Source organism: Marmota flaviventris, chromosome 14 (assembly GCF_047511675.1).
Source record: "Marmota flaviventris isolate mMarFla1 chromosome 14, mMarFla1.hap1, whole genome shotgun sequence".
Lineage (NCBI taxonomy): Eukaryota > Metazoa > Chordata > Mammalia > Rodentia > Sciuridae > Marmota > Marmota flaviventris.
This window is the reverse complement of record NC_092511.1, coordinates 20,821,488-20,848,176: the sequence shown is the minus strand read 5'-3', so window position 1 is coordinate 20,848,176 and position 26,689 is coordinate 20,821,488. Positions and strand designations below refer to the sequence as shown.

The 26,689-nt window shown below is 42.2% G+C and overlaps 2 protein-coding genes across 5 annotated transcripts in view; both read left to right on the top strand.

The window, feature by feature from the left end:
- Window positions 1–1,746: 1,746 nt before the first annotated feature.
- Window positions 1,747–4,497, top strand: Fndc4 (fibronectin type III domain containing 4). 3 transcript variants are annotated; one of them, XM_071601223.1, is made up of 8 exons: window positions 1,749–2,148; window positions 2,317–2,460; window positions 2,545–2,660; window positions 2,902–3,106; window positions 3,343–3,357; window positions 3,563–3,652; window positions 3,964–4,088; window positions 4,276–4,497. In XM_071601223.1, the coding sequence occupies exons 2-8, from the start codon at window positions 2,367–2,369 to the stop codon at window positions 4,309–4,311; spliced, it is 681 nt and encodes a 226-aa protein (XP_071457324.1). In that variant the 5' UTR covers window positions 1,749–2,148; window positions 2,317–2,366; the 3' UTR covers window positions 4,312–4,497. The 3 variants fall into 3 exon arrangements, with proteins under 3 accessions (XP_071457325.1, XP_071457324.1, XP_027789283.1); XM_071601224.1 differs by lacking the exon at window positions 3,964–4,088 and having other exon boundaries at window positions 1,747–2,148; XM_027933482.2 differs by lacking the exon at window positions 3,343–3,357 and having other exon boundaries at window positions 1,750–2,148.
- A 2,123-nt stretch (window positions 4,498–6,620) lies between these two features.
- The window catches only part of Ift172 (intraflagellar transport 172), a 36,306-nt gene continuing 16,237 nt past the window's right edge, over window positions 6,621–26,689 (top strand). The window contains exons 1-18 of one of the 2 annotated variants that reach the window (XM_027933461.2): window positions 6,621–6,779; window positions 10,135–10,278; window positions 10,482–10,594; window positions 11,295–11,334; window positions 11,618–11,683; window positions 11,897–11,976; window positions 12,176–12,263; window positions 13,015–13,229; window positions 14,136–14,259; window positions 14,676–14,771; window positions 16,230–16,391; window positions 16,736–16,789; window positions 16,962–17,065; window positions 17,235–17,320; window positions 20,480–20,592; window positions 21,686–21,853; window positions 25,556–25,692; window positions 25,863–25,970. In XM_027933461.2, coding sequence (XP_027789262.1) covers window positions 6,741–6,779; window positions 10,135–10,278; window positions 10,482–10,594; window positions 11,295–11,334; window positions 11,618–11,683; window positions 11,897–11,976; window positions 12,176–12,263; window positions 13,015–13,229; window positions 14,136–14,259; window positions 14,676–14,771; window positions 16,230–16,391; window positions 16,736–16,789; window positions 16,962–17,065; window positions 17,235–17,320; window positions 20,480–20,592; window positions 21,686–21,853; window positions 25,556–25,692; window positions 25,863–25,970 — 1,937 coding nt within the window. In that variant the 5' untranslated portion in view covers window positions 6,621–6,740. Of the gene's footprint in view, window positions 6,780–10,134; window positions 10,279–10,481; window positions 10,595–11,294; window positions 11,335–11,617; window positions 11,684–11,896; window positions 11,977–12,175; window positions 12,264–13,014; window positions 13,230–14,135; window positions 14,260–14,675; window positions 14,772–16,198; window positions 16,392–16,735; window positions 16,790–16,961; window positions 17,066–17,234; window positions 17,321–20,479; window positions 20,593–21,685; window positions 21,854–25,555; window positions 25,693–25,862; window positions 25,971–26,689 lie in introns of those variants that run through there. The other variant, XM_071601448.1, reaches the window with a different exon arrangement.

Genomic DNA, 26,689 nt, shown 5'->3' with positions numbered 1-26,689 from the left:
CCAAGAACCCTGGCCTCTCTGAGCACCTCCCCCAGCATCTCTGGCTACACCACTCTTTCCTGGTTACTAGGCTCCGAGCACTCTGGGGGAGCTTCTGGGGTCCTCTTTGTATGCACCCAAAACTTGCCAGCCCCTTCTATATTTTCAGAAGAGGAAGAGCAGAGGTTCATTACTCTTGCCCTTTAGATACAATGCTGTCTTCTTTAGAAGACCTCAAGCTTGGGAGAGCAGGACAATACCCAGTCCAGAGAGAATCTCTGGGCAATCTCTGGATGCCCCAAGAGGCCAGAGGTCAGGGTCCTTGGATCAGCAGAAGTCAGAGGACCTGGGCCATGGCTTGATCACATGCTCAGCACTCTGTTGTTCTTTCCTGCTCTACTAGCCCATTTTTACCTCTCCTCTCAGAAAGGAAAGCAACAGAAGCTTCAGAGCCCCAGGTGTGCACAAACTGAACTGAGTATGGGGGCGGGGGGAATGCTTCAGAAATAGAAATACTGCAATGAGAACAAAAGACTCTGCCCTAAATACAATGTTATCCAACATTTATTTACTCTGAGCCATGCACTTTTTACATACAGTATCTCATTGGATATATCAACACTAAGAAATCAATATTAAGCCAGGCATGGTGGTGCATGCCTGTAATCCCATTGGCTCTGGAGGCTGAAGTAGGAGGATCACAAGTCGGAGACCAGCTTTGGCAACTTAGCAGGACCCTGTCAAAAAGTGTGGGGGGAGGCTGGGGGAGCTGGGGTGTAGTTTAATGGTGTAGTGTCCCTGGCTTCAATCACCAGGACTGGGAAAAGGAAAAAAAAAAAAAAAAAAAGGTCAATATTGTTTGACATCCTTGTTTTTCAAATCATGGAACAGACTCAGAGAAGTTCAGTTAACAGTTAGTTGCTTAAAATCACACAGTTGGCTGAACTGATACACCTAAAATCTCCAGATATTATACTAGGCCAAAGAATGAAATAATTTAGGGACTTTCATTTCCTGAATGAATGAAACAACTAACAGGGTGCAAATCAAAAATAAACACTCACTCACATACTATTATAAGATTTAGAGAGATCTTTCCCCAATATTGTCTCATTTGATCCTCACAACAACCCCATTAGGTTTCATATGCTTTGCTTTATATGTGGAAAAACTAAGATGCAGATTAACCAATTTCTCTAAAACCACACAGAAAGTGGCAGAACTAAGAGACAGGAAGATTTGAGAGAGAAGACAGAGACAGAGATAGCCAGCCAGCCATAAGTCTTTGCTCTTTACTTCTCCCTCTAAGACCAATCTCTTCATCTCTGGGTCTTAACATAATGCCAGACACATAGGAGATACTTCGTAAATATTTGCTGAATAAATGAAAGAATGAATGAGAAAGCGAAGGGAATCAAATAAGATTATGAATGAGACTTAAAAAGCTGACGCAGTCTACAAGTAATAGATTGTTGAAACAATTATCTCCATCACTGCTCTTCTCAGTCCCCGCCCGCACCGGAGGTGGAATCTCTCCTCCCAACTTGGCTAATTCCTCCCCGGGAAGGAGGGGTTCTCCAGGTGCCCAAGACCCTCGCACTTGCGTCTCTTCCCGCGCCCCCGCCGGATCATCGGCTTGAGTCCGGGGAGGAGGGATTGGGGGCCCGGGAGGCCGCCATTGGGAGGGTCGTGGGAGGAGCCCCGAGAGAACCGGGGTGGGGGGGCCGAAGGGGGGATGACGGCGGCGAGAACCCCGGCGGGGCGGGGCGGGCCCGCACGTCCCGGACGGGCTGCGGCGGAGCGCGCGGGGCCAGCTCTGCAGAAGGCGGCGGCTGGCTGGCTGGCCGGGACGGTCACATCCCGCTGCAGGGGCCGGCGGAGGGAGCCGCACTGCCCTCCGCACCGGGGACCCAGGCAAGCGGCCAGGCCGCGCCGGCAACGCCCCCAGCTCTGGGACAGACCGCGCGACCCGCGCGGACTCTGGGGTCCGCAGACCGGCAGCCGTGCCTACTCCGCCACTGTCCTCTGCCGGCAACTCGGCCTCGCGCTGCCGGCCTCGCAGGGCCAGTGCCGGAATGGGGTAGGGGCAACGCCAGAATCGGAGGATGGGCCGCCCCCTGGGCACCGAGCAGCCCCCGGAGGCCTGACCCATCGCGAGGACCGGCGGAGGTGGGTGTGGGCAGGGAGAACCGCGCACTGGGGTTGCCGCGGGTTATGCGGGGGCGGGGAAGGCGAGCGGAAAACCGGGCTGTTGTGGGCCGTGGGAAGCCTAGGAGAGCTGCTGCCCACCATGCGTTCTGGGCAGCCTCTGACCCTCACAACTCCTGCCTCTTCCAGGAGCCCCGCCTGGATGTTAAGCGGATGCTCCAGTGCCCCCTCAACAGACTATGGGGACCATGGCTTCGCTGATGCCTCTCTCCCCATATCTAAGCCCCACGGTCCTCCTGCTGGTCAGCTGTGACCTGGGCTTTGTGCGAGCAGGTGAGTAAAGACCAATGGGGGTGAGGTCAGCTGGAGCTGTGAGTGAGTGAAACCTGTTAACCTGTTAACACTGGGCACCCACAGACCGACCTCCCTCTCCTGTGAATGTGACGGTCACTCACCTCAGAGCCAACTCGGCCACTGTGTCCTGGGACGTCCCGGAAGGCAACATCGTCATTGGCTACTCCATTTCCCAGCAAGTATGAATCACCCTTCAGCTTCCCCGACCTGTGTCCTTGGATCTCTGCACATTCCTTCATTATATCCACCCTTTAAATCCCCTCCCAGAGGTGGGGGAATCTGGGAGCTGGTGTTTCTTGGCTCACGCTGCCGTTTCCACCCTACTCCCTTGGAGTGCTTGGATAGTCCGGAGGCCCTGGTTAAGCCTTGTGGCCAGGAACTGGGGTGAGGCTGCCCTCCTCTCCCATCATCTCCCTGCAGCGGCAGAATGGCCCTGGGCAGCGTGTGATCCGGGAGGTGAACACCACCACTAGGGCCTGTGCCCTTTGGGGCCTGGCTGAAGACAGCGACTACACAGTGCAGGTCAGGAGCATTGGCCTTCGGGGAGAGAGCCCCCCAGGGCCCCGGGTGCACTTCCGAACTCTCAAGGGTTCTGACCGACTGCCCTCCAACAGCTCCAGCCCAGGTGAGGGTCTGGGCTAATGAGTTCTTTGGCTTTTTACCTGGCTTATAACCTCATATTTGCTCCCCAAGGCAAGCAATCATCTAGCTTAGATGAATAGAGGGATGATTTATTCATTGTACTGCCAGGAAAGGAAGGAAAAGCAGGTGGGCAGGGGACTGGGTATAGACGCACTGCTAATGAATTCTTTGGGGGAAGGGCTTCTAAGCTTCCTTTCACCCAACCTCGTGTCATTTCAGCTGCAGCCTGCTTGAGTGAGTTCTGTACCTGACCTGCAGCCCTCCTGACTATTGATCTCTAACCACCTGTCCATCAATGGCTTCCTCCCAGGGATAGGCTACCTTACAACTCCAGGGTCCACACTATGATGGGTCCAAACTGATTCTAATCCCCAGCATCTCCATTCTGCAGTTTTAGTGATTCCTCTGTAACTCTGGAGTCTGTTTTCTGTCTTCTCAGGTGACATCACAGTGGAGGGGCTGGATGGAGAGCGACCACTGCAGACAGGTGAAGTGGTCATCATCGTGGTGGTGTTGCTCATGTGGGCCGGTGAGTAAGCTGCTGGTTGGAGGACCAAGTACTTAGGGTGTGGGACTCAGTGAAGGGGGGAGGTGGTGAAGGTTTTTCTGTTAGGAGAAAATGGAATGGGAAAAGTGACATGGGGAGATGCTTGTTTGAGGGAGGATCATCAGGACAAGTTTAAAGAGAATGAGAGGAGGCTGTTGAGAGCCCAGAGACAAAGACTGCCTGGACACCAGGAATCCAAAGATATTCTAGAGGTTGTATGGGTATGTTGTTACTCTCAAGGTTGTGAGTGGAGAGGTTGCCATCAAGGCTTAGATGGTATTGTTGTGTTTCAGCTGTAATCGGGCTGTTCTGCCGTCAGTATGACATCATCAAGGACAATGACTCCAACAACAACCCCAAGGAGAAGGGGAAGGGGCCAGAACAGAGTCCTCAGGGAAGGCCAGTGGGAACAAGACAGGTGATATTGGGCCAATGAAGGTGGGAAGGATAATATGGGCCCAGAGGAGCAGCCAGGGAAAGGGATGAGACCAAAGAGGGGCAGGAAAAAGGGGAGAATGGAAGGTCTGGGTTGGAGGAGGCCAAAGAGAAAGGATGGCATCTACTACCTTGCTGAAATTAAAGACCCAGGCCACTTTCTTTCACAGAAAAAATCATCATCCATCAACACCATTGACGTTTGAGTGAAGATGTGTGAGTGAAGATACAGAACTAGAAGAAAGATGCAGTAACAACCTGGGGATGGGGATGGGGTGAGGTCAGGGAGAGCATATAAAGGTGATCTAACCAAGACTCTAGAGGGTAACACACTCCCATGATCTCAAGCTGGTGCCTATCCTCTTTCCACCGTGAGCAGGGACAGAAGGTAGGTCGGTTAGAGTCTGCACCTCCGGACCTAGAGAGCGGATATCAGATGAAGCATCTCCTATACCCCAGGCCCAGGGAGAGTCATTTATTCAATCCTTTCCCATTAGGTCCCAAATAGGGGCCCCATTTCACCTGCATCAGGACTCTTGGCATCCCCAGCTGCTCTCACATCTTGCCTCTGGGCCTTAGAGAGGGGTGTTTCTGTGGGTACTAGCCCTCCCCCAACCAATAACAGGAATTGCCTGGGACTAGAGGCAGATGCTGCACTGCACTACTCCAATGTCTTCCATGGAGCCTCTGGTGCTCCCTCCTCACCTGGCAGCCCCTCCAGCTGCTGGTGACCTCACTCCTTTGACATTTTTCCAATAAAGGTTCTTGAACAAACTGGAGCTCAGTTTATATTCTATGGTATGCTGAAGACAATCTCCACACCTCGTCACTTATATTTGACTGTACATGGGCATCTCACACCATCACCAACTTGACAGGGGCAGATGTATTGTGAGGCATTTGCTTTAATTCTCTGGTCTGAAATGAGTGCAGAGAGACCAGGAAGAAGGGGCATAGAAAACTAGAGCCCCAGTTTCTTTGCTTTGTTGAATGAGAAGGGAGAATACTAGAAAAGACAAAATTCTTCCTGTGCCAATGGAAATTAAGTTATGTCATATGACAGAGCCAGTAGCCTTGTCATCTTCACTGCTTACATCGCTGGCCCATCTCTACATCATAATTCTGTTTACTCCTCTGTCAACCCTATAAAAGACTGAGCAGTGTCTTGGGGACTAATGAAAGAGCAGCTACACTAATGGATCCCTCTGTGTTGCATTCTCCTATCCTGTACATTCTTTTGCCTGTTCTTCCTGCCTTTGTCTTTCCTTTCATCTCCATCTCTACCTTTGTTCATTCAAAGTCAGTAATAATTGTAATGCATAAATTTACACAACCTGCCACCATATTCAGAGGAGGAGTTTAGAAATAAAATTGAGGGGGGTTCCATGCCAAAAGAATTATAATTTTGGCTCTATGATGCATTTGTTTCCTGTGAAAATAGGGGCTATCCTCTACTCTTCCCTATTTTCCAAGAAGGAGTTGGTGGGAGTAAGAGAAATACCTGTTGACACAGGTGACCACTGTGGAGGAGAGGCTTCTGAGCCCAGAATATGTCTGAAGAGAACATGTGACACTTTCAGGAGAGTTATAAATCTACTCAACCTTGTATCATTCCACAGGAGGCAACTCCTTTACTGCATTTTGATCTCTCTGATGTGTTATAAGAAATTAAACCAAAAATTTTGAAAGGCACCCTAATCCTAACAAAGATCAAGAAATCAGTACCTTTTGTACTTAACCAATCTCCAACCCCAGGTGTGCAAGCTTTAACCTATCAGGAGAGCTCTGGTCTGACACATAAAACATCCTTATATAAGCAGCAATCTTGAACTCACCATTATCCAGTGCCCAAGTAGGGCATCTTTCATTTCCCTGGCCACTGGTTCTAAAACACTTCCCTCAGACTCTGGAAACCATCATTTCTTGGGACAGGAGTGTTACAGGCTAGAGTGACCTCGCATGGAGATAGTGAGCTAAGACTCCAGAAGGAATATAAAGAGTATTTAAATCTTCCATTTCTGGGTTGAGTCCCAGTCCGACCCCTTACTGGCTGTGTTAACTTGAGCAAGGGACACCCCTAATAGTCTCCGGGTATATAAAATAGAATAATGCGATCCTATTTAAAAGGTAGCTTTGAGCTTTAACAATATAATGTATGATTAATATTTTGCCCAGTACCATGCAGACACATCCTGTGCAAGTCGGGTTACTTATTTGTGTTTAGTTCCATCGAATGCCCTTTGTCCTATTCGCCCCCACCACCACCCGCCCGCCTCACCCACCCCGAGAATTTGAGGAAAACACTCTCAGCCACGCTGAAATGCATCAAAGAGCAAGATGATTGCGAGCCGGGGACTTGCTGAAGGCTTGTGGGTGGGACTTGGTCTTTGGTTTGCATGCAGCAACGGGATTGGTTGAGGAGAGGATTCGTCAAGACTCCTCTCGGACCCGCCCAAGAGCTCACTGCGCTTGCGCACGCTATTTGCTTCGCCGAGAATCCATTTCGTGACCTTGCGTCGTGCGCGGCGCTCCGGTCGCGTACGCGTCAGCGTAGTCGCTTCGGCTGCTTGGCGGGTTGTCCAGGTAACCGCTGGAGTTGTCGCTGTCTGTAGCTTCTGAGAGACAGGTGTGCGTCATGCAGCTGAAGCACCTGAGGACCCTGCTGAGCCCTCAGGTGAGGAGTTGCGTGCCTCTTCCCTTCCCCGGACGCAGTGCGTTCCGATAAAAGTCGGGGCACTGAAGTTTATAATGATGAGCGCCTGCCGTGCGCAGAAGACTGTAAAGGATCTAGCGATCTCCGTTTGTACAGCCTTCAGTAGGCGAGGTGGACCGCTAATCACCGTAGCTTTCCGTACATTTCATAATCCGTTGTACAGCAGGCTCGGTGCTGGGGCTCTAAGGAATCCATGATCACGCGCCCTGCTGCCCCTGCCTTCAAGAGCCTCATTCCAGAGGGAGATCTGCACGTGTAGGCCACGAACATAATTCTACACAGAAGGAAATAAGCGCTTTAGGTGCAAACCCGAAAGAGGGAAGGGTGGAAGATTGAACCTTCATTCTGATCATGAAGTTTCGTCGCCTCCAATTCATAGAGGCTGGGCACTAGGGAAGGAACCCTGAACAAGGTGGACAAAGGGTGGGTTTTGGAGTTAAGAGACCAGAATCCAAGTCCCAGTTCCATTACTAATCTAGCCGTATGACCTCTGACTTTAGGCCTTATCACGCAGTTTCTGAGCATTCCACCAGCTTACAATACTAGCAAACTTAGGGACTTGGGTGAGAGTTAATGAAGTAATATACACAAAAGAGCATTGCAAACTGTAAAAAAAAAAAAAAAAAAAAAAAAGCAGTGTGCAAATTGATGCACAAGAGAGAACATTCAGAATTGAAAGGGCTACCATAAGGCCAGTAAGAATATCTGTCATAATTGAGTGCTCAATATACACCCGGGCAGCATAACTAAAGATGTTAGCATTGTGATTATAGAGTCAGACATACATAGATTTAAATCTTGGTTCTGCCACCTACAAACTGTGTATATAAACTTGGGAAAATTACTTAGCCTTTTTGTGCCTCAATTTCTCCCATCTGTAAAAGTAGCATTAACAGCATCTATCTTGGAATTGTGAGGTAAAATGAGATAATGTGTGTGAAGCACTTATTAAAATGCTACTCTATGGAAGTGCTTGTTAAAAGTTAGCTGCTTAGGGCTGGGAAATATATTTCCTTGCATGCACAAGGCCCAGGGTTCAATCCCCAGCACCCCCCCCACACACACACACACAAGTTAGCTGCTATTGTTCTATTCTCTATCTCCCTTAATCCTACAACAGTCCAGTGGGGTACAAAATGTGGAAAAAGAATTAGCCAGGCATGGTGGTGCATACCTGTAATCCCAACTACTTGGGAGGCTAAATCAGGAAGATCACAAGTTCAGGGTTAAACTGGGCAACCTAGTGAGTCAAATATAAAAAAGGATCTGGGTGTGGTGGTGCTCACCTGTAATCCCAGCAGCTCTGGAGGCTGAAGCAGGAGGATTGCAATTTCAAAGCCAACCTCAGCAATTTAGTGAGACCCTGTTTGTAAATAAATTATAAAAAGGGCTAGGGATGTGGTTCAGTGTGAAGTATCTCTGGGTTCAATCCCCAGTACCAAAAATAAAGAAGGCCTGGGGATATAGCTTAATGGTAAAGAACCCCAGGATTTGATCTCTAGTAGGGAAGAAGAGGGAGAGAGGGGGCAGGGGAGGAAGGGAGAGAGGAAGGAGGAGAGAGAGGAAGGAGAATTAATTGATTATGGTACTTCACAGAGAATGCGGCATTTGGAAAATAAAAAGGAAATTAGAAAAAAAGAAAGTTGTGCTTCTTACTCAGTAAGTTGCCCCAGAATCTATAGTTTAAAAATTGCTTTGTCCTAATGGAAAAATTGGAAATGGATTCCTCCTTCAATCTCTTAAAATAAGATGATGTCATGATGCAGGTAGGGCCACATGCCCAGGATCAGGCACAGCCATGGAGCAGGATAATCAGCTAAAGTTGATGAATTGTCCTCAGCACTTCTAACCTAATGTAATGAAGAGTTGGAGGATGACAGTGGTGGTGGTGGTGTAACTATTTTCTGGCTCTACTTTGGGGTTTGGTCAAAAAAGCCTAATATTGGATGTAAGTGGGTTAGGAATAAAAATTGACAATGTGTTAAGCCAGAGATCTAGATTCCATGTAATTAATCACAACAGGATTGAAGCTATTATTTTAATTTTGTTTTTAGTTGTAGCTAGACACAATACCTTTATTTTATTTATCTTTATGTGGTGCTGAGGATCAAACCCAGGACCTCACATGTGCTAGGCAAGCATTCTACTGCTGAGTCACAACCCCAGCCCCAAAGTTAGGTTATTTTGTTTGTGATGCTGGGGATTGAACCCATGCCCTTGTGCTTGCAAGGCAGGCACTCAGCACTCTACCAACTGAGCTATATCCCCAGCCCTATTTTAATTTTTATTTCAAGGAGGAAAACTCTTAGGGATAGAAAAATAGAAGACCAGAGCTGGTGGTGGGAGGGTTAGACATGAAAAGAATAATCCATTAGGTGCTGATCACTTCTAACTTGGGCTTCTGTGAAGTAAGTGGTTGAGGAGGGGAAAAGTGGCATTGCTCATCCTAAGTCTCAACTCTAATTATGTAACTTCCCATTCCAAAACTTTCTCTGTCTTTCCCTTTCCTGTAAAATAAACTCAAACTCCTTAGCCTGGCCTCAAAGATCCATTCTGATCTGGCCTCAGTCTGTTTCCTGCCTTGTCTCTTCTATTCATCTAAACTAAATTACTTTTTCTCATCCAGAATTCACCTTTGCTCATGCTCTTCATTCTATTCCAGGTAATTTCCCTTTCAACTACATTCATTCTTCAAAGTTAATTTTGACCACTTCGGCATAAAATTATCTTGGGCTTCTCCAAATTATTACTGCATTCTGTATGTACTTCTCTTATGGGACTTTTCCATTTCATATCATCTTATGAGATCCTAGGGCTGGGTGTGTTTTACTTTTCTCAGTAGGTGCTCAAAAACATTAATTAATAAGTAGCTAAAGACTAAACTTATTAGACCAATTAAATTTATTTCAGTATCAGTCCTGGGATATAAGGGAACAAGGAGGCCATTGCAGGGATAGATTGGTATAGGTGACTTAATGTTTTGTATTATGAGTCTAAAAGCACATTGCTGGGGCTGGGGGTGTAACCCAGTGGTAGAGTGCTTACCTAGCAGTAGTGAGGCACTGGGTTCAATCCTCAGTACCACATAAAAATAAAATAAAGGTATTGTATCCATTAAAAAAAAAAAAAAGCACATTGTCCAGGATCTGACAGCCTTGGAAACCAGAATGGAACACATGTGTCTTTTTATTTTAAGGAAAACACTGTGATGGGAAGAAAATGGACCAAAATCATAATAAAACTAAGGGAATGGGAAACACTTTTGGCATTCTAGACTAGCACCTGGTGTTTATTTTTTATCCCTTTGCCTCTACAGGATGGAGCTGCAAAGGTGACCTGCATGGCCTGGTCCCAGAACAATGCCAAATTTGCTGTCTGCACAGTGGACCGAGTGGTATTGCTGTATGATGAACATGGGGAGCGGAGAGATAAATTCTCCACCAAACCAGCTGACATGAAGGTGAAGAGTACTTGTGTATACCTTAACCCACTGAGGTAGCTTTACAAACCTGGAAAACTTCTTAACCTACCTCCTAGCCGTCGGCTTGGGAAATGGCCTATCCTTCTTTTTCTCAAGATGAATCGAGCCTGTTGGAGCAAACATGTACATTTTCTCCTTATCTCTTTCATGTATACTCATTATCTTTTTCTTTTTACTTTTAGTATGGCAGGAAGAGCTATATGGTAAAGGGCATGGCTTTTTCTCCTGATTCCACTAAAATTGCCATAGGACAAACTGACAATATCATCTATGTCTACAAGATTGGAGAAGACTGGTGAGGGCAGAGATTGGGGCATGGGATGGCCCAGAAAAGAAAGGGAAGGCATGAAAAATGCCTCAGTTGGGGAAGAATAGAGAGGACGGGGAGCAAAAGCCAGGCATGGAAGGCAGAGACTTTCTGGAGTCTGTTGCTATTGCTTCAGTACCTTTGTCCTGTGTGTTCTGCAATCCTATCCTGGAGTAATGAGTCTAAGGTCACCAGAAGGCCCCATGAGATCCTGACACCCAGTGTGATGTTTTTTTCTTTGCTGTTTTGTTCCAGAGCTTTTCAGGGTCTCTCTCATGCCTCCTTTAAGAACTCCTCCAGGGAGGGCAGGATACACTAGGACCAGGAAAGTTATCTGGTCTTTCCTTCCTTGCTTCAGCATCATTTTTGGCAATTTATATATGGAAGTGGGTTTTTGGTGGGTTTTTTGTGTTTTTTTTTTTGTTTGTTTGTTTGTTTGTTTGTTTTGGTACTGAGGATGAAACCCAGGGGCACTTAACCACTGAGCCACATCCCCAGCCCTTTTTATTTTTTATTTTGAGACAAGGTCTTGCTAAGTTGCTTAGGGCCTCACTAAGTTGCTGAGGGTGGCTTTGAACTTATTGTCCTGCCTCGGCCTCCAAGTTGCTGGGATTACAGGTATGGGTCACTTCCATACTTCACCCAGTATCGAAGTGGTTTTTAATGTTTTTCTCATTTTATTTGGCAGGGGTGACAAGAAAGTCATCTGCAACAAGTTCATCCAGACGGTAAAGTTCAGACCAGTCCCTGGAGCTTAACTTGAGTAAAACATATTGATATATCTGCTTGTAAATGTAACCGGGAGTTGGCATTTTATAACATGTCAATATGACTTTTCCTACTGCAAGGATGAAGGTTGCCTGGCAGCTCGTTTGCTTTCCTTTTATGAGCCCAGTTGTATCCCCTTCTTTCCTTCCCTGTGGAAGACTGGGATGGTAGTGTGTGGTGGGGTGGCCAGGTTGTGCTAAGCCACAAAAGCAGGGTTACCCTTTTCACCATTTCTTCACATAGAGTGCTGTTACTTGTCTGCAGTGGCCTGCAGAATACATCATTGTCTTTGGACTGGCTGAAGGCAAGGTAAAGGAGGGAAGGGAGACACGAGAGAAGTGGTAGGTGGAGATAATGGGTCTGGAAAGAGAAATATGATTCATTTTCTCCCTTCAGACCAAGTTGTGTGTTGGGGGTGGAGAATACATAGGGACCAGTTTTGTGCATTTTGTTTTTTTTCTTAGGGCCTGGGTGAAATTGAAAGTTGCCTAACCAGACTTGTATCCATTCTTCCATTTTCAGGTTCGTTTAGCAAACACTAAAACTAATAAATCATCTACTATCTATGGGACGGATTCTTATGTTGTGTCACTGACAACAAAGTGAGTAAGAAAGAGAATATCATGAGGGCTTAGAAATGTCAGGATAAAGCTGTTGGAGGTCTAGATTGGGAGATCATAGTGTGAAATATGGAACCACATGTAGAATAGGGTTTGACAGAGAAGAGAACTTTCTTGGAGAGACAGAATAACCTCTTCCTCTACTTCTTACCTTTACTCCTTTTCTCTCTTTGTTTTTTAGTTGCTCTGGGAAAGGGATTCTCTCTGGTCATGCAGATGGTACCATCGTTAGGTATTTCTTTGATGATGAAGGCTCCGGAGAGTCACAGGTATAAATAAAGGATGCCCTGGAATAGGACTAAAGGAAGTTTCAGGAGCCCTCCTAGAGGAGACTGGACATCTAAGGCACTAAGATTGAAGCACTAGGGGAAGAGGCTGGAGGATGAGATCTCAGGATCTCAGGGAGAGAAAGAGTTGGATCTGGCCACAGAGAAGAATCATGTTCAGAAAGCTGGAGTTTATTATTTATAAGAAGGGATGATTCAGGTCTGGAGAACCTTAAGGCAAAGGGAAATAAGACTCTGAGGGGAAAGAAAAATGAAAATTATCCTCATTTACATATATAAATTCATAGGAAAAAAGTTAACTGTTTAGAAAAGGACAACATGGATGTTTTGCTCTGTATAATTCAGTATTGTTTGAATCATTTACCTTATAATTACTCGTATAATAACTAAATTTAGCCCTCCTAAAAAAAGGAGGAACCATATGCTCTCTGTGGGCCTAGACTATATTGGTTAATGTGTAAGACATCTCCCCTATATGGCTTTACTAGGTGCATATTAGAGATCTCCAGCATGTCACTATTTTGTGAATATGGCCTAGAACTCAAGGCCATAACTTTATATGTTGTGTGTATATATGTGAGACAGAAAGGTAACTTGTGGAATCTTCAGGATTAAGATGTGTTGGGGTGGGAAAATATTGGAAGAAATATTTCTACAGGGTAGGATGGTCAAATGGGTTATGAGGTACTGAGAATGAGGAATTTCAGGGCAGAACCCTCTACTTCTATCTTAGGGGAAGTTGGTTAACCACCCATGCCCACCCTATGCCTTGGCTTGGGCCACCAACAGCATTGTAGCTGCTGGCTGTGATCGGAGGATTGTGGCCTATGGAAAGGAAGGCCATGTGCTGCAGACTTTTGATTATAGCCGTGACCCTCAAGAGCGGGAGTTCACCACAGCTGCAGCAAGTCCTGGGGGTCAGTCCGTTGTGCTTGGAAGTTATGACAGGTAGGTCGGCTTTCTGGTGTCATCTTCTGCCTCCTTTTCCTGTGAACCCTCTGCTGTAGTCAAATTATTCTGAACCAGAGTAAGAGACTAGTCAGAATCAAGTATATGTTGAAGGAGATTCTCAGATTATAAATCATGCTCTTTCCCCTTCCTGTTTCTATCATGCCTTGGCATACTGGCACTTCTAAAATGTACCATTCTTGTGTTTTGTCTCTGTGCCTCTTCCTGGGATTCTACAGCAGAATCATTTCCTATTTCTTTGTGTTTCCATTGCTCCTTTCAGACCACTGGCTTAGAGTTTATCACATTATATTATAGTTTATTGCTTGTGTCTGTGGCTATAATGAAGAATCCTTGAGAGAAGGGCTTATTACTTACCCTCTTATCTCCAGTGCTTAGATTAGCATCTAGTGCAGGATATACAGTCAATGTTTGGTGAATGAAGAAATGAATGAATTAATATAGTAAATGTTAACATTAGATAAACAGCTAGGGTCTGGGACCAATCACTTCTTGGGAGCATGATTTACCCTGGCTTTGTCAGTCTCGGTTTCTATCTCCTTCAATCGTATGTAACTGCTCATATTCTTTTCTTTCTTCCCTTACTCCTACCATTTCTCCATTTCCCTTTTTATATTTCTGTACTACTGACTGTTCATTTTTCTTACCTACCCTCATCTGTTGTTTTCTCCACTCCCATCACTCTTATTCCATTACATTTTGCCTTGATTTTTCCCAACTTCCTTTACCACTTTTTTGTCCTCCCTCAGTAGACTGCCTAGCTTGTCTATTCTCTGATTTCCTTTCTTCTCTGATATAGCAAGATTGATTTCCTTCAGTTACTAGTTTATTTTCACCCTTTTGCTCAAAGTTCATCTCTTCTAAAAGTCACATACTTCATTTCAGACTTCGGGTACTCAACTGGAGCCCTCGAAGAAGCATCTGGGAAGAAGCCAAGCCCAAGGAGATTGCCAATTTGTACACTGTCACTGCCTTGGCCTGGAAGCGGGATGGCTCAAGACTTTGTGCAGTATGTTACTAGTAGCCCCTTTCTGGATTGGTGATTTTCTCCAAACTAGGAAAAAAATCCTGCCTACCCTAAAACACTCTCCCTTGGCACTAGAGAATCTCGTCTTTCCTTTTGATTCCAATCTAAAAATCTGGTGTTAAAGCCAAGAGAGAGAGAGAGATATCCTTTTTCAGAGGCTCCAAAGGACAGAGTTTGGTAGGCAGGGCTTATTTCTCCCTCATTATTCCATGCATGTATGATGTCCTGGAGGCCTGTATTTGCTGCCTCTTTTCTTCTGGACTTCTGAAACACACCAACCCTTTTGTAACAACTCTTTTCTAGATTCTAAAGCATAGATTTGGGGGATGTCTCTAGATAGCCTCTCCATGCCAGTGTACTGTGTGTCTTATGTTTTATACTGTCACTTTCCTTTCTAGGGCACACTCTGTGGTGGGGTGGAACAGTTTGACTGCTGTCTTCGAAGGAGTATTTACAAGAACAAGTTCGAGTTAACATATGTGGGACCTAGCCAGGTGAACACCAAGATCTTGCTTGGCTCTTTCACTTTTTTAACACTTCCCTGCCTGCTAGCCTCAACCACAGTGTCAAATTTAAGCTTCACTCATCTGACAGAGCTATTCTGAGGGATAGAATGTGTCAGGGAAACTCACTAGCAACTTTTCCTGCTATAATTCTCCCACCACCATATTGTAAGAAGAGGTTTAAGCACCAGGCTTAAGAAGTACAGAGATTGCCAGTTCCATCTTCCTTGTTTAAAATAGTTGCTGCCTATCCATTATAAACTGGACAAGTAAACTCTGTTGTTTTAGGGCCCATGAATGCTCATGTATGATGTTGCAAGTTAATTTGTCGTTCCCCAGCCTACTTTTCTCTTTACCTCTGTTCTTTCCTTCATTTATTATTCACTGGTTCCCTCTTTCTTTTAGTGTCTCAGAAACATTTTATTCTTTCTATCCTATGTATTAGCACCATTAGGCATTGAGAATATAAATATAATTATCTGTAAGATATTTTCTCTTAAAGAGATCATTGTAGGGCTGGTTGTAGCTCAGGGGTAGAGCACTTTGGTTGGCATTTGTGAGGCACTGGGTTTGAACCTAAGCACCATATAAAAAAATAAATAAATAAAGGTGTTGTGTCCATCTACAACTAAATAAATAAATAAATATTTTATATGTACATGAAGGCTGAGTGATAGTATGTGCCAAAATGTTAGCAATTCTTTAGCCTTTCAAAAAAAAATCATTATAGCAAAGGACATGTATCAAAAAATAATATTAAAAAAAAGTACATGCTGGACACAGTGGCATACACTCATAATCTCAGCAACTCAAGAGACTGAGGCAGGAGTATTGCAAGTTTGAAGACTCCCTTAGCAACTTAGCAAGACTCTGTCTCAAAATAAAAAATAAGGACTGGGGCTGTTGCTCAGTGGCAGAGCGCTTGCTTCACATGTGTGAGGCACTTGGTTCAATCCTCAGCACCACATAAAAAAATAAACAAAATAAAGGCATGTCCATCCACAACTATTAAAAAAAATATATAAAGGGCTGGGGATGTGACTCAGTGGTAAAGTGCCCATGGGTTAAAATCTTAGTACCTAATAATGATAATAAGTAATACAGTACTCTCTTATAACTTATTATATGAGAATATAATACAGTACTCTCAAACTCTTATAAAAGTTTCCACAAAATGCTATATAAACATAGTGATAGGTTTTACCCAATGGAACTTTCAGAATTATATGTATTATGAGTAGCAAAAGAGATAATATATGAAAGCATTTCATGAATATTAAAGCTCTGTGTAAATGTAAGGTATCATCATTGCCAACAATGTCCTAGGCCAGGTGAAGAAACAAGGTATTAGCTATGTTCAGCACTATGGAGGTGGGCAAAGACCACAACACATTCACACCTCTTTTGGCCTGGGGAAGCCTAAGGAGCTCGGACCTGTCCCTTACCAAGGTGATTGTGAAGAACCTATCATCAGGAACACGGGTGGTGCTCAAGTCACACTATGGCTATGAGGTGGAAGAAGTGAAAATCCTGGGAAAGGAGCGTTACTTGGTGGCTCACACGTCAGACACACTGCTTCTGGGAGACCTGAACACTAATCGCCTCAGTGAGGTAGGAACCAAGAATGGAAGGGTGGGTAATGGGGCATCTTGGCTTTTTTCCTCCTGGGGACCAGGCCCCTTGGTGTAGGAACTCCACAGGAAACTCTAATATTCTGGGGACCTGGTTTCAGGAATGAGAGGTTTAGAATTCTGGAGTGATTAAGAATCTCCACAGTTGGACTATTTTTATACCATTTCTCAGAAACATAGGTACCAAAGCAAAATTTGACAAAGCATCTTTTGCATGGTTCCAAAGCCTCTCTAAATTTGACCTCCCTGCTTCCCACCTGTCATTCTTTCAGCCTCACCTTGGATAATTATCTACATTCTTATGTCTTCTCCTCCACTTCACAGGTAGCCTGGCAGGGATCTGGTGGCAATGAGAAATATTTCTTTGAAAATGAGAATGTGAGTAGAGCTTGATTTCACTGTTACCATCTTGATTAGCCCCCTTCTAGGTCCTGTGTCAGAAGAAGGGCAAGTGATAGTGAGATAGCAAGGAGAAAAGTGGGAGTCACTGTGAATACAGTACACCTAATTCCACTGTTTTTCTTCATGCTTCCTTTCCCATTCTTCCTAGGTATGCATGATCTTCAATGCTGGAGAGCTAACCCTGGTAGAATATGGGAGTAATGACACCTTAGGTTCTGTACGCACTGAATTCATGAACCCTCACCTCATCAGGTAATCTCATGAGGTTCTTTGAATACTTACAAGCCAAAAGGATTTCTTTTGGACTTCTAAATTCTGTGTCCTCGGGTTACTCTAAAAACCATCCCATGTGGTACTTCAAAGGCTTCAATAAAATCCCCAACTAAGCCCATTTTGCTTTACCTCACCCCTTATGTTTCAGTGTCCGTATTAATGAGAGGCACCAGCGAGGAATGGAAGATAATAAGAAACTGGCTTATCTTGTTGATATTAAGACTATTGCTATAGGTAAGATTCTATCATACTTTCAACAACAAAAGAGATGTTTGTATTACACTTCCATATCACAGGATTGTATTCAGTGGAGAATCCAGGAGTCAAAGGCACCAGGTAAATATGTAATCCCATTCTTACAGAGATTGTGTGAAATGTTTGAGTCCATATGTGTGTCTCTATACCTTGTCTAGATGTACACAATTGGGTACTTATTGCATAAACCTGCCCATATAACTATTGTGTTCTCTAGAGATATATCTTAGACCCTGCAAATTGGAAAGAAGAACTATTAGAAAATTTATAAGTTTTCCTGTTTAGACTTTACAGAATCATAGACTTTCTTTTAATATTTATTTTTTTAGTTATAGTGGACAAAATATCTTTATTTTTATTTTTATCTTTATGTGGTGCTGAGGACTGAACCCAGTGCCTCATGCGTGCGAGGTGAGCGCTCTCACTCTGAGCCACAATCCCAGCCCCAGAATCATAGACTTTTTAGAACTGGAAAAGTCCTTATTTTTTTTTTTTTTTTTTTTGTATAGTTTGCCATGTGACTAATAATGACAGAATTTTTTTTTGCATTTCATAAGTGTTTGCAATTATAAATCTTACTTTATATTTTTATATTTTGCAATTATAAATCTTACTTTATATTTTTTTGTCATGAAATGTCTCAAGAATAATTTGAGAATAACATACCTATACAATATATATTTAAGAATGGGGCTCTGGAATCAAACCATCCCACTTCTCTGCTTGCTACTTGTGTTATCTTACCTAAGTTACTTAACCATTTTGTCCCTCAACTTCCTTATCCAATAATGGGGACAAAAATAGTGCCTACTTCATATGAAAAATACTCAGACTGATGTACAATAAGCACATAAAAGTTTTAGCTATTAATAGTAATGATATTATTACTTATTTACCCATACCCAGTTCTGTCAAATCCTAACATTTTGTTACATTTGCCTTATATCTTTTATCTCTTCTCTTATTGTTGGGCATTTAAGTTGTTGATTTTTCACTATTACAGTGATTCATTTCTTTAAGATCTATACCTAGAATGGAATTGCTGAATCATAGAGGAGATGTATCTTCACTCACTAAATATTTCCAAATTGCTCTCCAAATAGATTGTACCAATGTATTCTCACCCTAGCAATTAGAGTTGCCATTGTTCAGTCTCTTCCCCAATACTGAAATTGCCTGACTTCATAACTTGGCTCACTTCTGTATATGAAACAATATCTCCTTCTATTAATTTCATTTATTAACTTATCACTTGGATTTCTTTGTCTGTGAACTGCCAGTTCCTATCCCTTATCCATTTTTAAAATCAAGTTGTCTCTTCCTTAATGATTTTTAAGTTCTTTGAATATGCATATGTAACCCTTGATGGTTATTTGCATTGCAGATATCTTGTCTGCACTGTGGCTTGTTTTTCTTCTCCTTTGAGTGTTTTAGCATTCAGACACTTTTAATGTAGTCTATTTGATCACTTTAAAAAAATAGTTTGTGATTTTTGAGGTCCTATTTAAGAAATTCTTCCCTATTCCCTCCTGTATTTTAAGATTTTTAAATTTTGCTTTCCACCTGGAATTTATTTTTATGTATAATGTGGGTAGATTTAATTTTGTTTTTTTCCATATGTTTAACCATTTATTGAAAGTCCATTTTTCACCCACTAATTTGTAATGCCATTTCTCTCATAAATCAAGTTTCCATATACATGTGGGCCTATTCATAAGGTAGTTTTACATTTCATGAATATTTCACATCAGCTTCCTGAGCTCAGAAATATAAATATCTATAATGGAAACAATAATGTAGTTCAAGAGGCCCAATATTCTAGTGATAATAATAAGCTATGAGACTTTATAGAAATCCAGTCACTCTTTAGTTCTCATTGTCAATGTATGTAAAACAACAGAGTTCTTCTATTACATATTTGGGTCACCAGCCCCTTTGAGTGTTTAATAAAATAATGACCCTCTATGAGAAAAATGTATGTACACACGTAATTTTGTATACGATATCAGGGTTCATGAAGTTCTAGCATTCTATGATTTACTTGTGTTTGGGGCATTAAAACATGACTTGATCATTTTGATTTTTAATTAAAAGAAAATTTCCTTTAAATTGATCTTCCCATTAATATACATTAGCTGACATTTGGTCTTTTTATGTAACAAAAGCAGGCACATTGCTCATTAATAATGTATATCAGTAGGAGATGTGAATGGCTTTGATCAGGAGACTCTGAAAGCATCTCAGCCAACCCTGAGTGGTCTGCCTTAGATGTGATCATTTTTTTAATATTGTTTGTAATACTCAGATAAAACTAAAATATTAATCCTCTGCACTGAGCAGCCTAACTTTAGTCACAGGCTTCTCCTACTTTTGTATGTGTGCTTTTCCCATTCTTTACCCTTCAGAGCTCTTATACCATAGGCACACAAATGTGCAAGTAACTTGTTGGAGCAAATCTGGTCATCCAGTTCATTTCATTCATTAGCTTTCTCTCATTGGTATACAAAAACTGGCTTATCCTTAATGTGCTCAGTGCTGCCTTCCAGAAGATTTCATAAGCAGTAGAAACTGCTTACACAGTAGTTCTGATCTTATGAGGCAAAATGCAGGAGTTCCAGAGAGGAATCACATTCCTTGATAGATCTGGACCTTTTGAGTTAACTATAGAGTGAAACAAAACCATCTATAATACTAGATAATTTTTCAAGCATCCTAGCACAATTTACTGTATTGGTTATTTGCATTTCCTTGTGACACACTGTAGACTGATGTAATATTCTCTCTTTTTAACATACACACACACACATATATATATGTATGTATGTATCTATATCTATATCTATATCTATATCTATATCTATATATATATATATAGATATATAGATATATATACACACACACACACACACACACACATGTCTTAATATCTTTATTTATCTATTTTTATGTGGTGCTGAGGATGGAACCCAGTGCCTCACACATTCGAGGCAAGTGTTACCACTGAGCCCCAGCCCCAGCCATGATGTAACATTCTTAAAGCCCAACATATGATTTTAAGACCAGACCTTTACCTACTACCTCTTGCCTGGTATATGACTATGCGGAATCTTTCTTACCCCTCTCTCCTTTACTCTATAGTGGATCTGATTGGTGGTTATAACATTGGTACCATCAGCCATGAGAGCCGTGTGGATTGGCTGGAACTTAATGAAACTGGGCACAAACTCCTCTTCAGGGACCGGAAACTTCGTGTGAGAAGGGTTACTTTGGCCTTAGGCCTTGGCTGGCCCATAGAGGGTGTGAGATAAGCTGTTTCCAGGGTTGGGTGGGGGCAAGATGGGGCATAATTTCTTTGTTCTGTTTGCCATTAGCATAGCAAAAGGTATAGAGGAATCAATATTCTCTGTATTTAGAATCACAGACTGTCCTATATTACCCTCGAGGAGACTGTATTATGATGGTAACCAAATCAAGAGGGGAGTTTGAGAGCTGATTTCTCTCTTACTAGTCACAAGTTTATGTCTTCATGAAACCTCCCTGTCTGCTTTCCTCCTCCTGGTGCCTAGCTGATCTTTGCCTAGACTTGCTGCTCTAGTGCTCTTCAGCCACACGTTCCAGAAGACATTGAAGCTGGCTTGAGTCTCCTCCTAATCCCTTATTGATTCTCCTCTCAATATGATGTTACCAGCAGGGTGCGATTGTGCACACCTGTAATCCCAGTGTCTGTGGAAGCTGAGGCAGGAGTATCGAAAGTTCAAAGCCAGCTTCAGCAACTTAGTGACTTAGCAAGGCCCTAAGCATCTCAGGGAGACCCTGTCTCAAAATATAAAAGGAATGTGACTCATTAGTTAAGCACCCCTGGGTTTGATCCCTGGAATTAAAAAAAATATCATTTAGAAATTTGTGAAAATTTCTTTAGCAAAAGACAAGAAATTTTATGTATGTGTATGTATATTTGAATGACATCACCAAGGTATTCAACCTTGGAGTCAAAGAAACAATCTAGTGATTGTTGATTTCAGTGAAAGTCACATTACAAATTTCCATATCACCTAATTTGTCTGGTGTCCTTCCTTTTGGTAATTCTGGCCCAGAGTTATTCTGAGAATGAAAATCTGATCTTCACCGAACTTTAACTCCTTAGATGTATATCTTTACTGTTTTGGTCATCTCTTATTTGGCCAGAGTCAAGATATACAAATTCAGCATAAACTTTAAGGGATAGATCAATAAACTTTGAAATTCAGCATGTACCTGACTGGTAGGTCAGATCATTTTATCATAAGGGAAAAAGATTCCCCTATAGCCCCTTCTAACTATGCTGTTTGCCTCTTCCTTTTTCAGTTGCATCTGTATGATATTGACAGCTGCACTAAGACAATGATCCTCAACTTCTGCTCCTATGTGCAGTGGGTTCCTGGGAGTGATGTGCTGGTAGCCCAGAACCGAAACAGCTTGTGTGTGTGGTACAACATTGAGGCACCTGAAAGGGTTACCATGTCCTCTATCAGGGTATGTTGACACTAAGGGAACCTCAGACATTATGTCAGGCTTATTAATTAGAGCCCTGAGGAGACTATAAAGATTACTTGATTTTCTCTGCCCATCATCCATAATCTCTGATGCAGTTGGCAGGTATCCCCATTAATGGACTGGCTTCCAAAACTATCCTTATTCAGTTTCCTGATATTATGTTAGACCCTTGGTATACGGTTCCTCATTATAGTGGACTTGGGATTTCACTGAGTTCTCTCTAGGCTGGAAGATAGATCCCTGGTGGGAAGGGTGGCTCTATGCTGTTCCCTTAGTGTTCATTCAATGTTTTAAGTCATCAGAATTCCTTTCTATCTCAGATTGCAAGTAAAACTCTCTTTGCTGTCCCATCAAAACATCATATACACCCAGTAATCTTCCAAAATCTGAGAGGAATCTATGAGAACAGAGAAGAGACATGGGACCCTGTGCTAGGCTAGTATGTATGATGGTGTGAGTGTGGATAGAGACTTGATGCTTTGTTTTGGTTCTTTTTCTATCTCTCTGTTTTTCTACTTTGTTGCCTCATTTCAGACTGGAAATCTAAAATTTGTCTTTTTTAAAAAAAAAAATACGCTTTTTTCACTTTGGGGTTTGGGGATTATACATCCTAGTACTATAGAGATTACCCTTGAAAGTATAAAGTTAATCAGCACTAAAGTCGCAAATTAATCAGCATGTAACCCTCTCCCCCCTGAAAATAATGCAAGGATTTTAAAAGGCTTTAACTTCAACCTATCTTGCTTTTGCAATTATTGTCCAGTATTTTAGTTCTAATCTTTTTTTTAATCCCCAAATTAGATATTATTTGTACAGGTAGAATATAGATTTATCATCCTGGTATCAGTTTCTTGTGTTCACCTTTTCTTTTTGCAGTACCAGTCTGCCCTCTGGAATTATTTTTCTTCTTAAAGAATATCATTTAGAAATTTGTGAAAATTTCTTTAGCAAAAGACAAGAAATTTTTTAAAAATGAGAAGTACTCAGTTTTTTATTATCTGAAAATGTTTTTATTTTGTTTTTATTTGGAAAAGACACTTGGACTCAGCACCCAACTCTAGGTTGACAGTTCTAAGTTTTCTTAACCTTTTCTATATGTTATCCCAATGATTGACTTCCATTGTCATTCTGACAGATTTATTAGCAGCCATTTCTGCATAGGTGATCTGTTTTTTCTCTTTAGTTGCTTTTTTTTTTTTAAGTTGTAGATGGACTTTTATTTATTTATTTATTTATTTTTATGTGGTGCTGAGGATCAAATCCAGTGCCTCACACATGGTAGGCAAATCCTCTACCACTGAGCTACAGCCCCAGCTCCTCTTTAGTTGCTTTTAAAATCTTCTATTTATTTTTCTTAGATATTTTGAAGTTTCACTCCAGCGTCTCTAGATACAAATTTTTTCTCTCCCACTGTCTTTTTTTGCAGTAGTAGGGATAGACCCTAAGGTGCTGTATCACTGAGTAAATCCCCAGCCCTTTTTATTATTTTATTTTATTATTATTTTGTGTGTGTGTGTGGGGGGTGTTCCTGGGGATTGAATTTGATGCATTGCTACTGAGATATTTCCCCAACTCTTTTTATTTTGATCTTGAGATAGGGCCTCTCTGATTTTCTGAGGCTAGCTTTGAATTTGTGATCCTCTTGCTTCAGCCTCCCAAGTTTCTGAGATTACAGGCATGTGACACCATGCTCCTCTCTTTTTTTGAGGCAGAGTCTCATTATATTGCCCAGGCTAACCTCAAATCCCTGGGCTCAAATGATCCACCTATGACTACATGCATGCACCCCACACCCAGCTAAATACAATTTTTTTTCCACAGTGCTGGGGATTGAATTCAGGGTCTCATTCATGCTAAGTACAAGCTCTACTTGCTGAGTCACCTAGATATAAATTATTAAAAATTAATTCTGCTTGATATATATTGTGCTTCGTGTATTTGTGAATATATGTATTTTTATCCATCAGTCTTAGAAATTTCTTAGCTATTATCTCTTCAAACACTGCTTCTTCTGTCCCTTTCTCTAGTCTCTTTATCAGCACTCTTATTGGGCATATGTTAGCCTTCTTATTCTATCTTTTTTCCTTTTTTAACTTCTCTTTCATAGTTCCTTTCTTCTGAATGTAGCTCCATGCTACATTATAGATAATTTCTTAAGACCTACCCACCTTTCAATTCTTTAATGCACTTTTCATTCTTGTCTAATTTATTATTTAAACCATCTATTGAAGTTTTACTTCAGAAGTTAAATATTTCATAAAATTTTGTTTGGTTCTTTCTCTAATCTGCCTTACTATTTTGATAGTCTCTTATTTCTATTTTTTAAAACTGGGAATTGAACCTATGGGCACTTTATAACTGAGCTAGATCCCCATCCCTTTTTGTTTTTTATTTTGAGAAAGGGTCTAAGTTTTTTAGGGCCTCACTAAATTGCTGAGACTGGCTTTGAATTTGCAGTGCTTCTGCCTCAGCCTCCTGAGTTGCTGGGATTATAGGTGTGCACCACCATATCTAGCATTAATCTCTTATTTCTTGCTTAATTTTCCATTCTGTCTTTTAGGTCTTTAAGCATTTCATACTTAGTTCATAATTATTTTATAATCTGTAACTTTTTAAAAAAATTTTTCAATGCATTATCTATAACTGCTATTTTTAATATCTAAAATTCTTGAAGGTCTAAAACTGCTATTTAATTACCATTTGCTCTTTCATAATTTTTTTTGTATTTTGGTGATATTTTAGTTGTGAGCTCATGTATTCAGTGTAATCTTTTGGGATTTTGAGACAAGTTTTTGGACTCATGGACATGTTTTCTATCAGAAATAATTCACGTTTGCTTTTGCAGGAATCAGCATGTTAATTATCTGTACCACTTGGTTTTGTTGCCTTCACTAAAGAGTGGACCCCACATTTAAGGAGAGGTCTCTTTCAGCTTCCATGTTCCACTGAAGGGCTCTAGTTTTATTTTCCTGATACTGTGTTTGCCTTCAGGGCAACTTCACTTTCCCCCTTGCTCAGTTTCCATTATTCCTGCTCAGACTTTTATCATATCAAATTTTGTTTTCCTGTCTGATCTCTTTTTGAGAGGGTTAGGTAGGATACAGGTAGGGAATATTCTTAGTGATTTCTTCAGGTGAACTCAACAATGCATTAAAAAGTATATTCCATTAAAAGTATATTTCAACCCAGGTATGATGGCACACACCTATAGTCCCAATGGCTTGGGAGGCTGAGACAGGAGGATTACAAGTTCAAAGCCAACATCAGCAATGTACCGAGGCCCTAAGCAACTTAGCAAGACCCTGTTTCAATATAAAAAATAAAAAGAAAAATAACTGGGGATAGTTAAGCACCCCTGGGTTCAATCTCTGGTACCAAAAATAAAACAGAATACCTAGTCTGTGGTATTCCTAAAGAAGCAGATACCATACTTTGTCTTCTTACCTCCAGACTTTGCTTTGGTGCTGTTGCATCTGTGAGTGCACTTTGAACCCAAGGATACTGCATAGATAAGGCATTTTTATCTGATTGGTAGAAACTAAAAGATTAGGAAAACAAGGACAAGTATAATTCCCTCCACGTGTGAGGACTACAATTGGGTGAGGGTGGGTCTGTTCTGCAGTTGATTTGGTGGAAACACTAACCTGGAATTTGGGGGGATGGGGCTATGAACTTTTACAGGGAGATGTTATAGGTCTGGAGCGGGGCGGGGGAAAGACAGAGGTGATGGTGACAGAAGGTGTGACTACCGTTGCCTACACGCTGGATGAGGGCCTTATTGAGTTTGGAACAGCAATTGATGATGGCAATTACACCCGGTAAGAGGCTACTGATAACTAATGTGGTAGTGGGAGAGTCTGGGTCTGAGAAGGGTAAATAGGGTGAATAATTACCTGGCCTCTTCCCTCCCTATGCCCCAGCACCAGTATTCCTCTGTGTCTTCTAGATCCTGCCCTCCTTCCTTATCCTGTGTTTTCTTTTCTCTCAGGGCAACAGCCTTCTTGGAGACCCTGGAAATGACCCCAGAAACAGAGGCAATGTGGAAAACCTTGAGTAAACTGGCCCTAGAGGCAAGGCAGCTACACATTGCTGAGAGGTAATGCAGATGTGTAGAACTGAGGTGCCTGGCAGCTAGCCTGATATGGGGTTCATAGGGACTGACCCCATGAGCAGTTTACCCATGGGCTGCTCCTGCCCATTGTGTAGGCTTGCTTCTCTCTGTTGCCAACAAGTACGAGAGCCCTTCTGTGGGGCATTTATTCCCAACACCCTACCATCCTAGACCATAAGGGAATACCTTTTATTATTTTTGCTTCCCCTTCTTGCAACTGGATTCCCCTTAAGAGTTTTTAACACTCAAACCCTTCAGTCCCATGTATGTTGATGTTCCAGGAGAGGAGTTAATAAGACTTTAGATTCTAGCCTCCTTGAGTTCAAACCTCCCTTCCACTTACCAGCTTGTGTAACCTTAGAGAGGTTATTTACCCTTTCAAAACCTGTGCTTTATTTTTCTATATGTCAAATAGAAATAATAATAATATTTACCTCATAGAATGGCAAAGAAGAATGGTAACAACAGAACAAATGAGAGAATCTTGCAAAGAGCTTATAGTATTATAAGTGCTCAATAAATGTCAGCTGCTATTTTGGCTAGGAACCATCATTGATCCACTGGCTTACTGTTAATACTTAGTATAAAACCCAGGCTCCTGGGGTTGGGGCTATAGCTCAGTACAGAGCACTGGCCTAGCACTTGTGAGACACTGGATTCAGTCCTCAGCACCACATAAAAAATAAATAAATAAAATAAAGGCA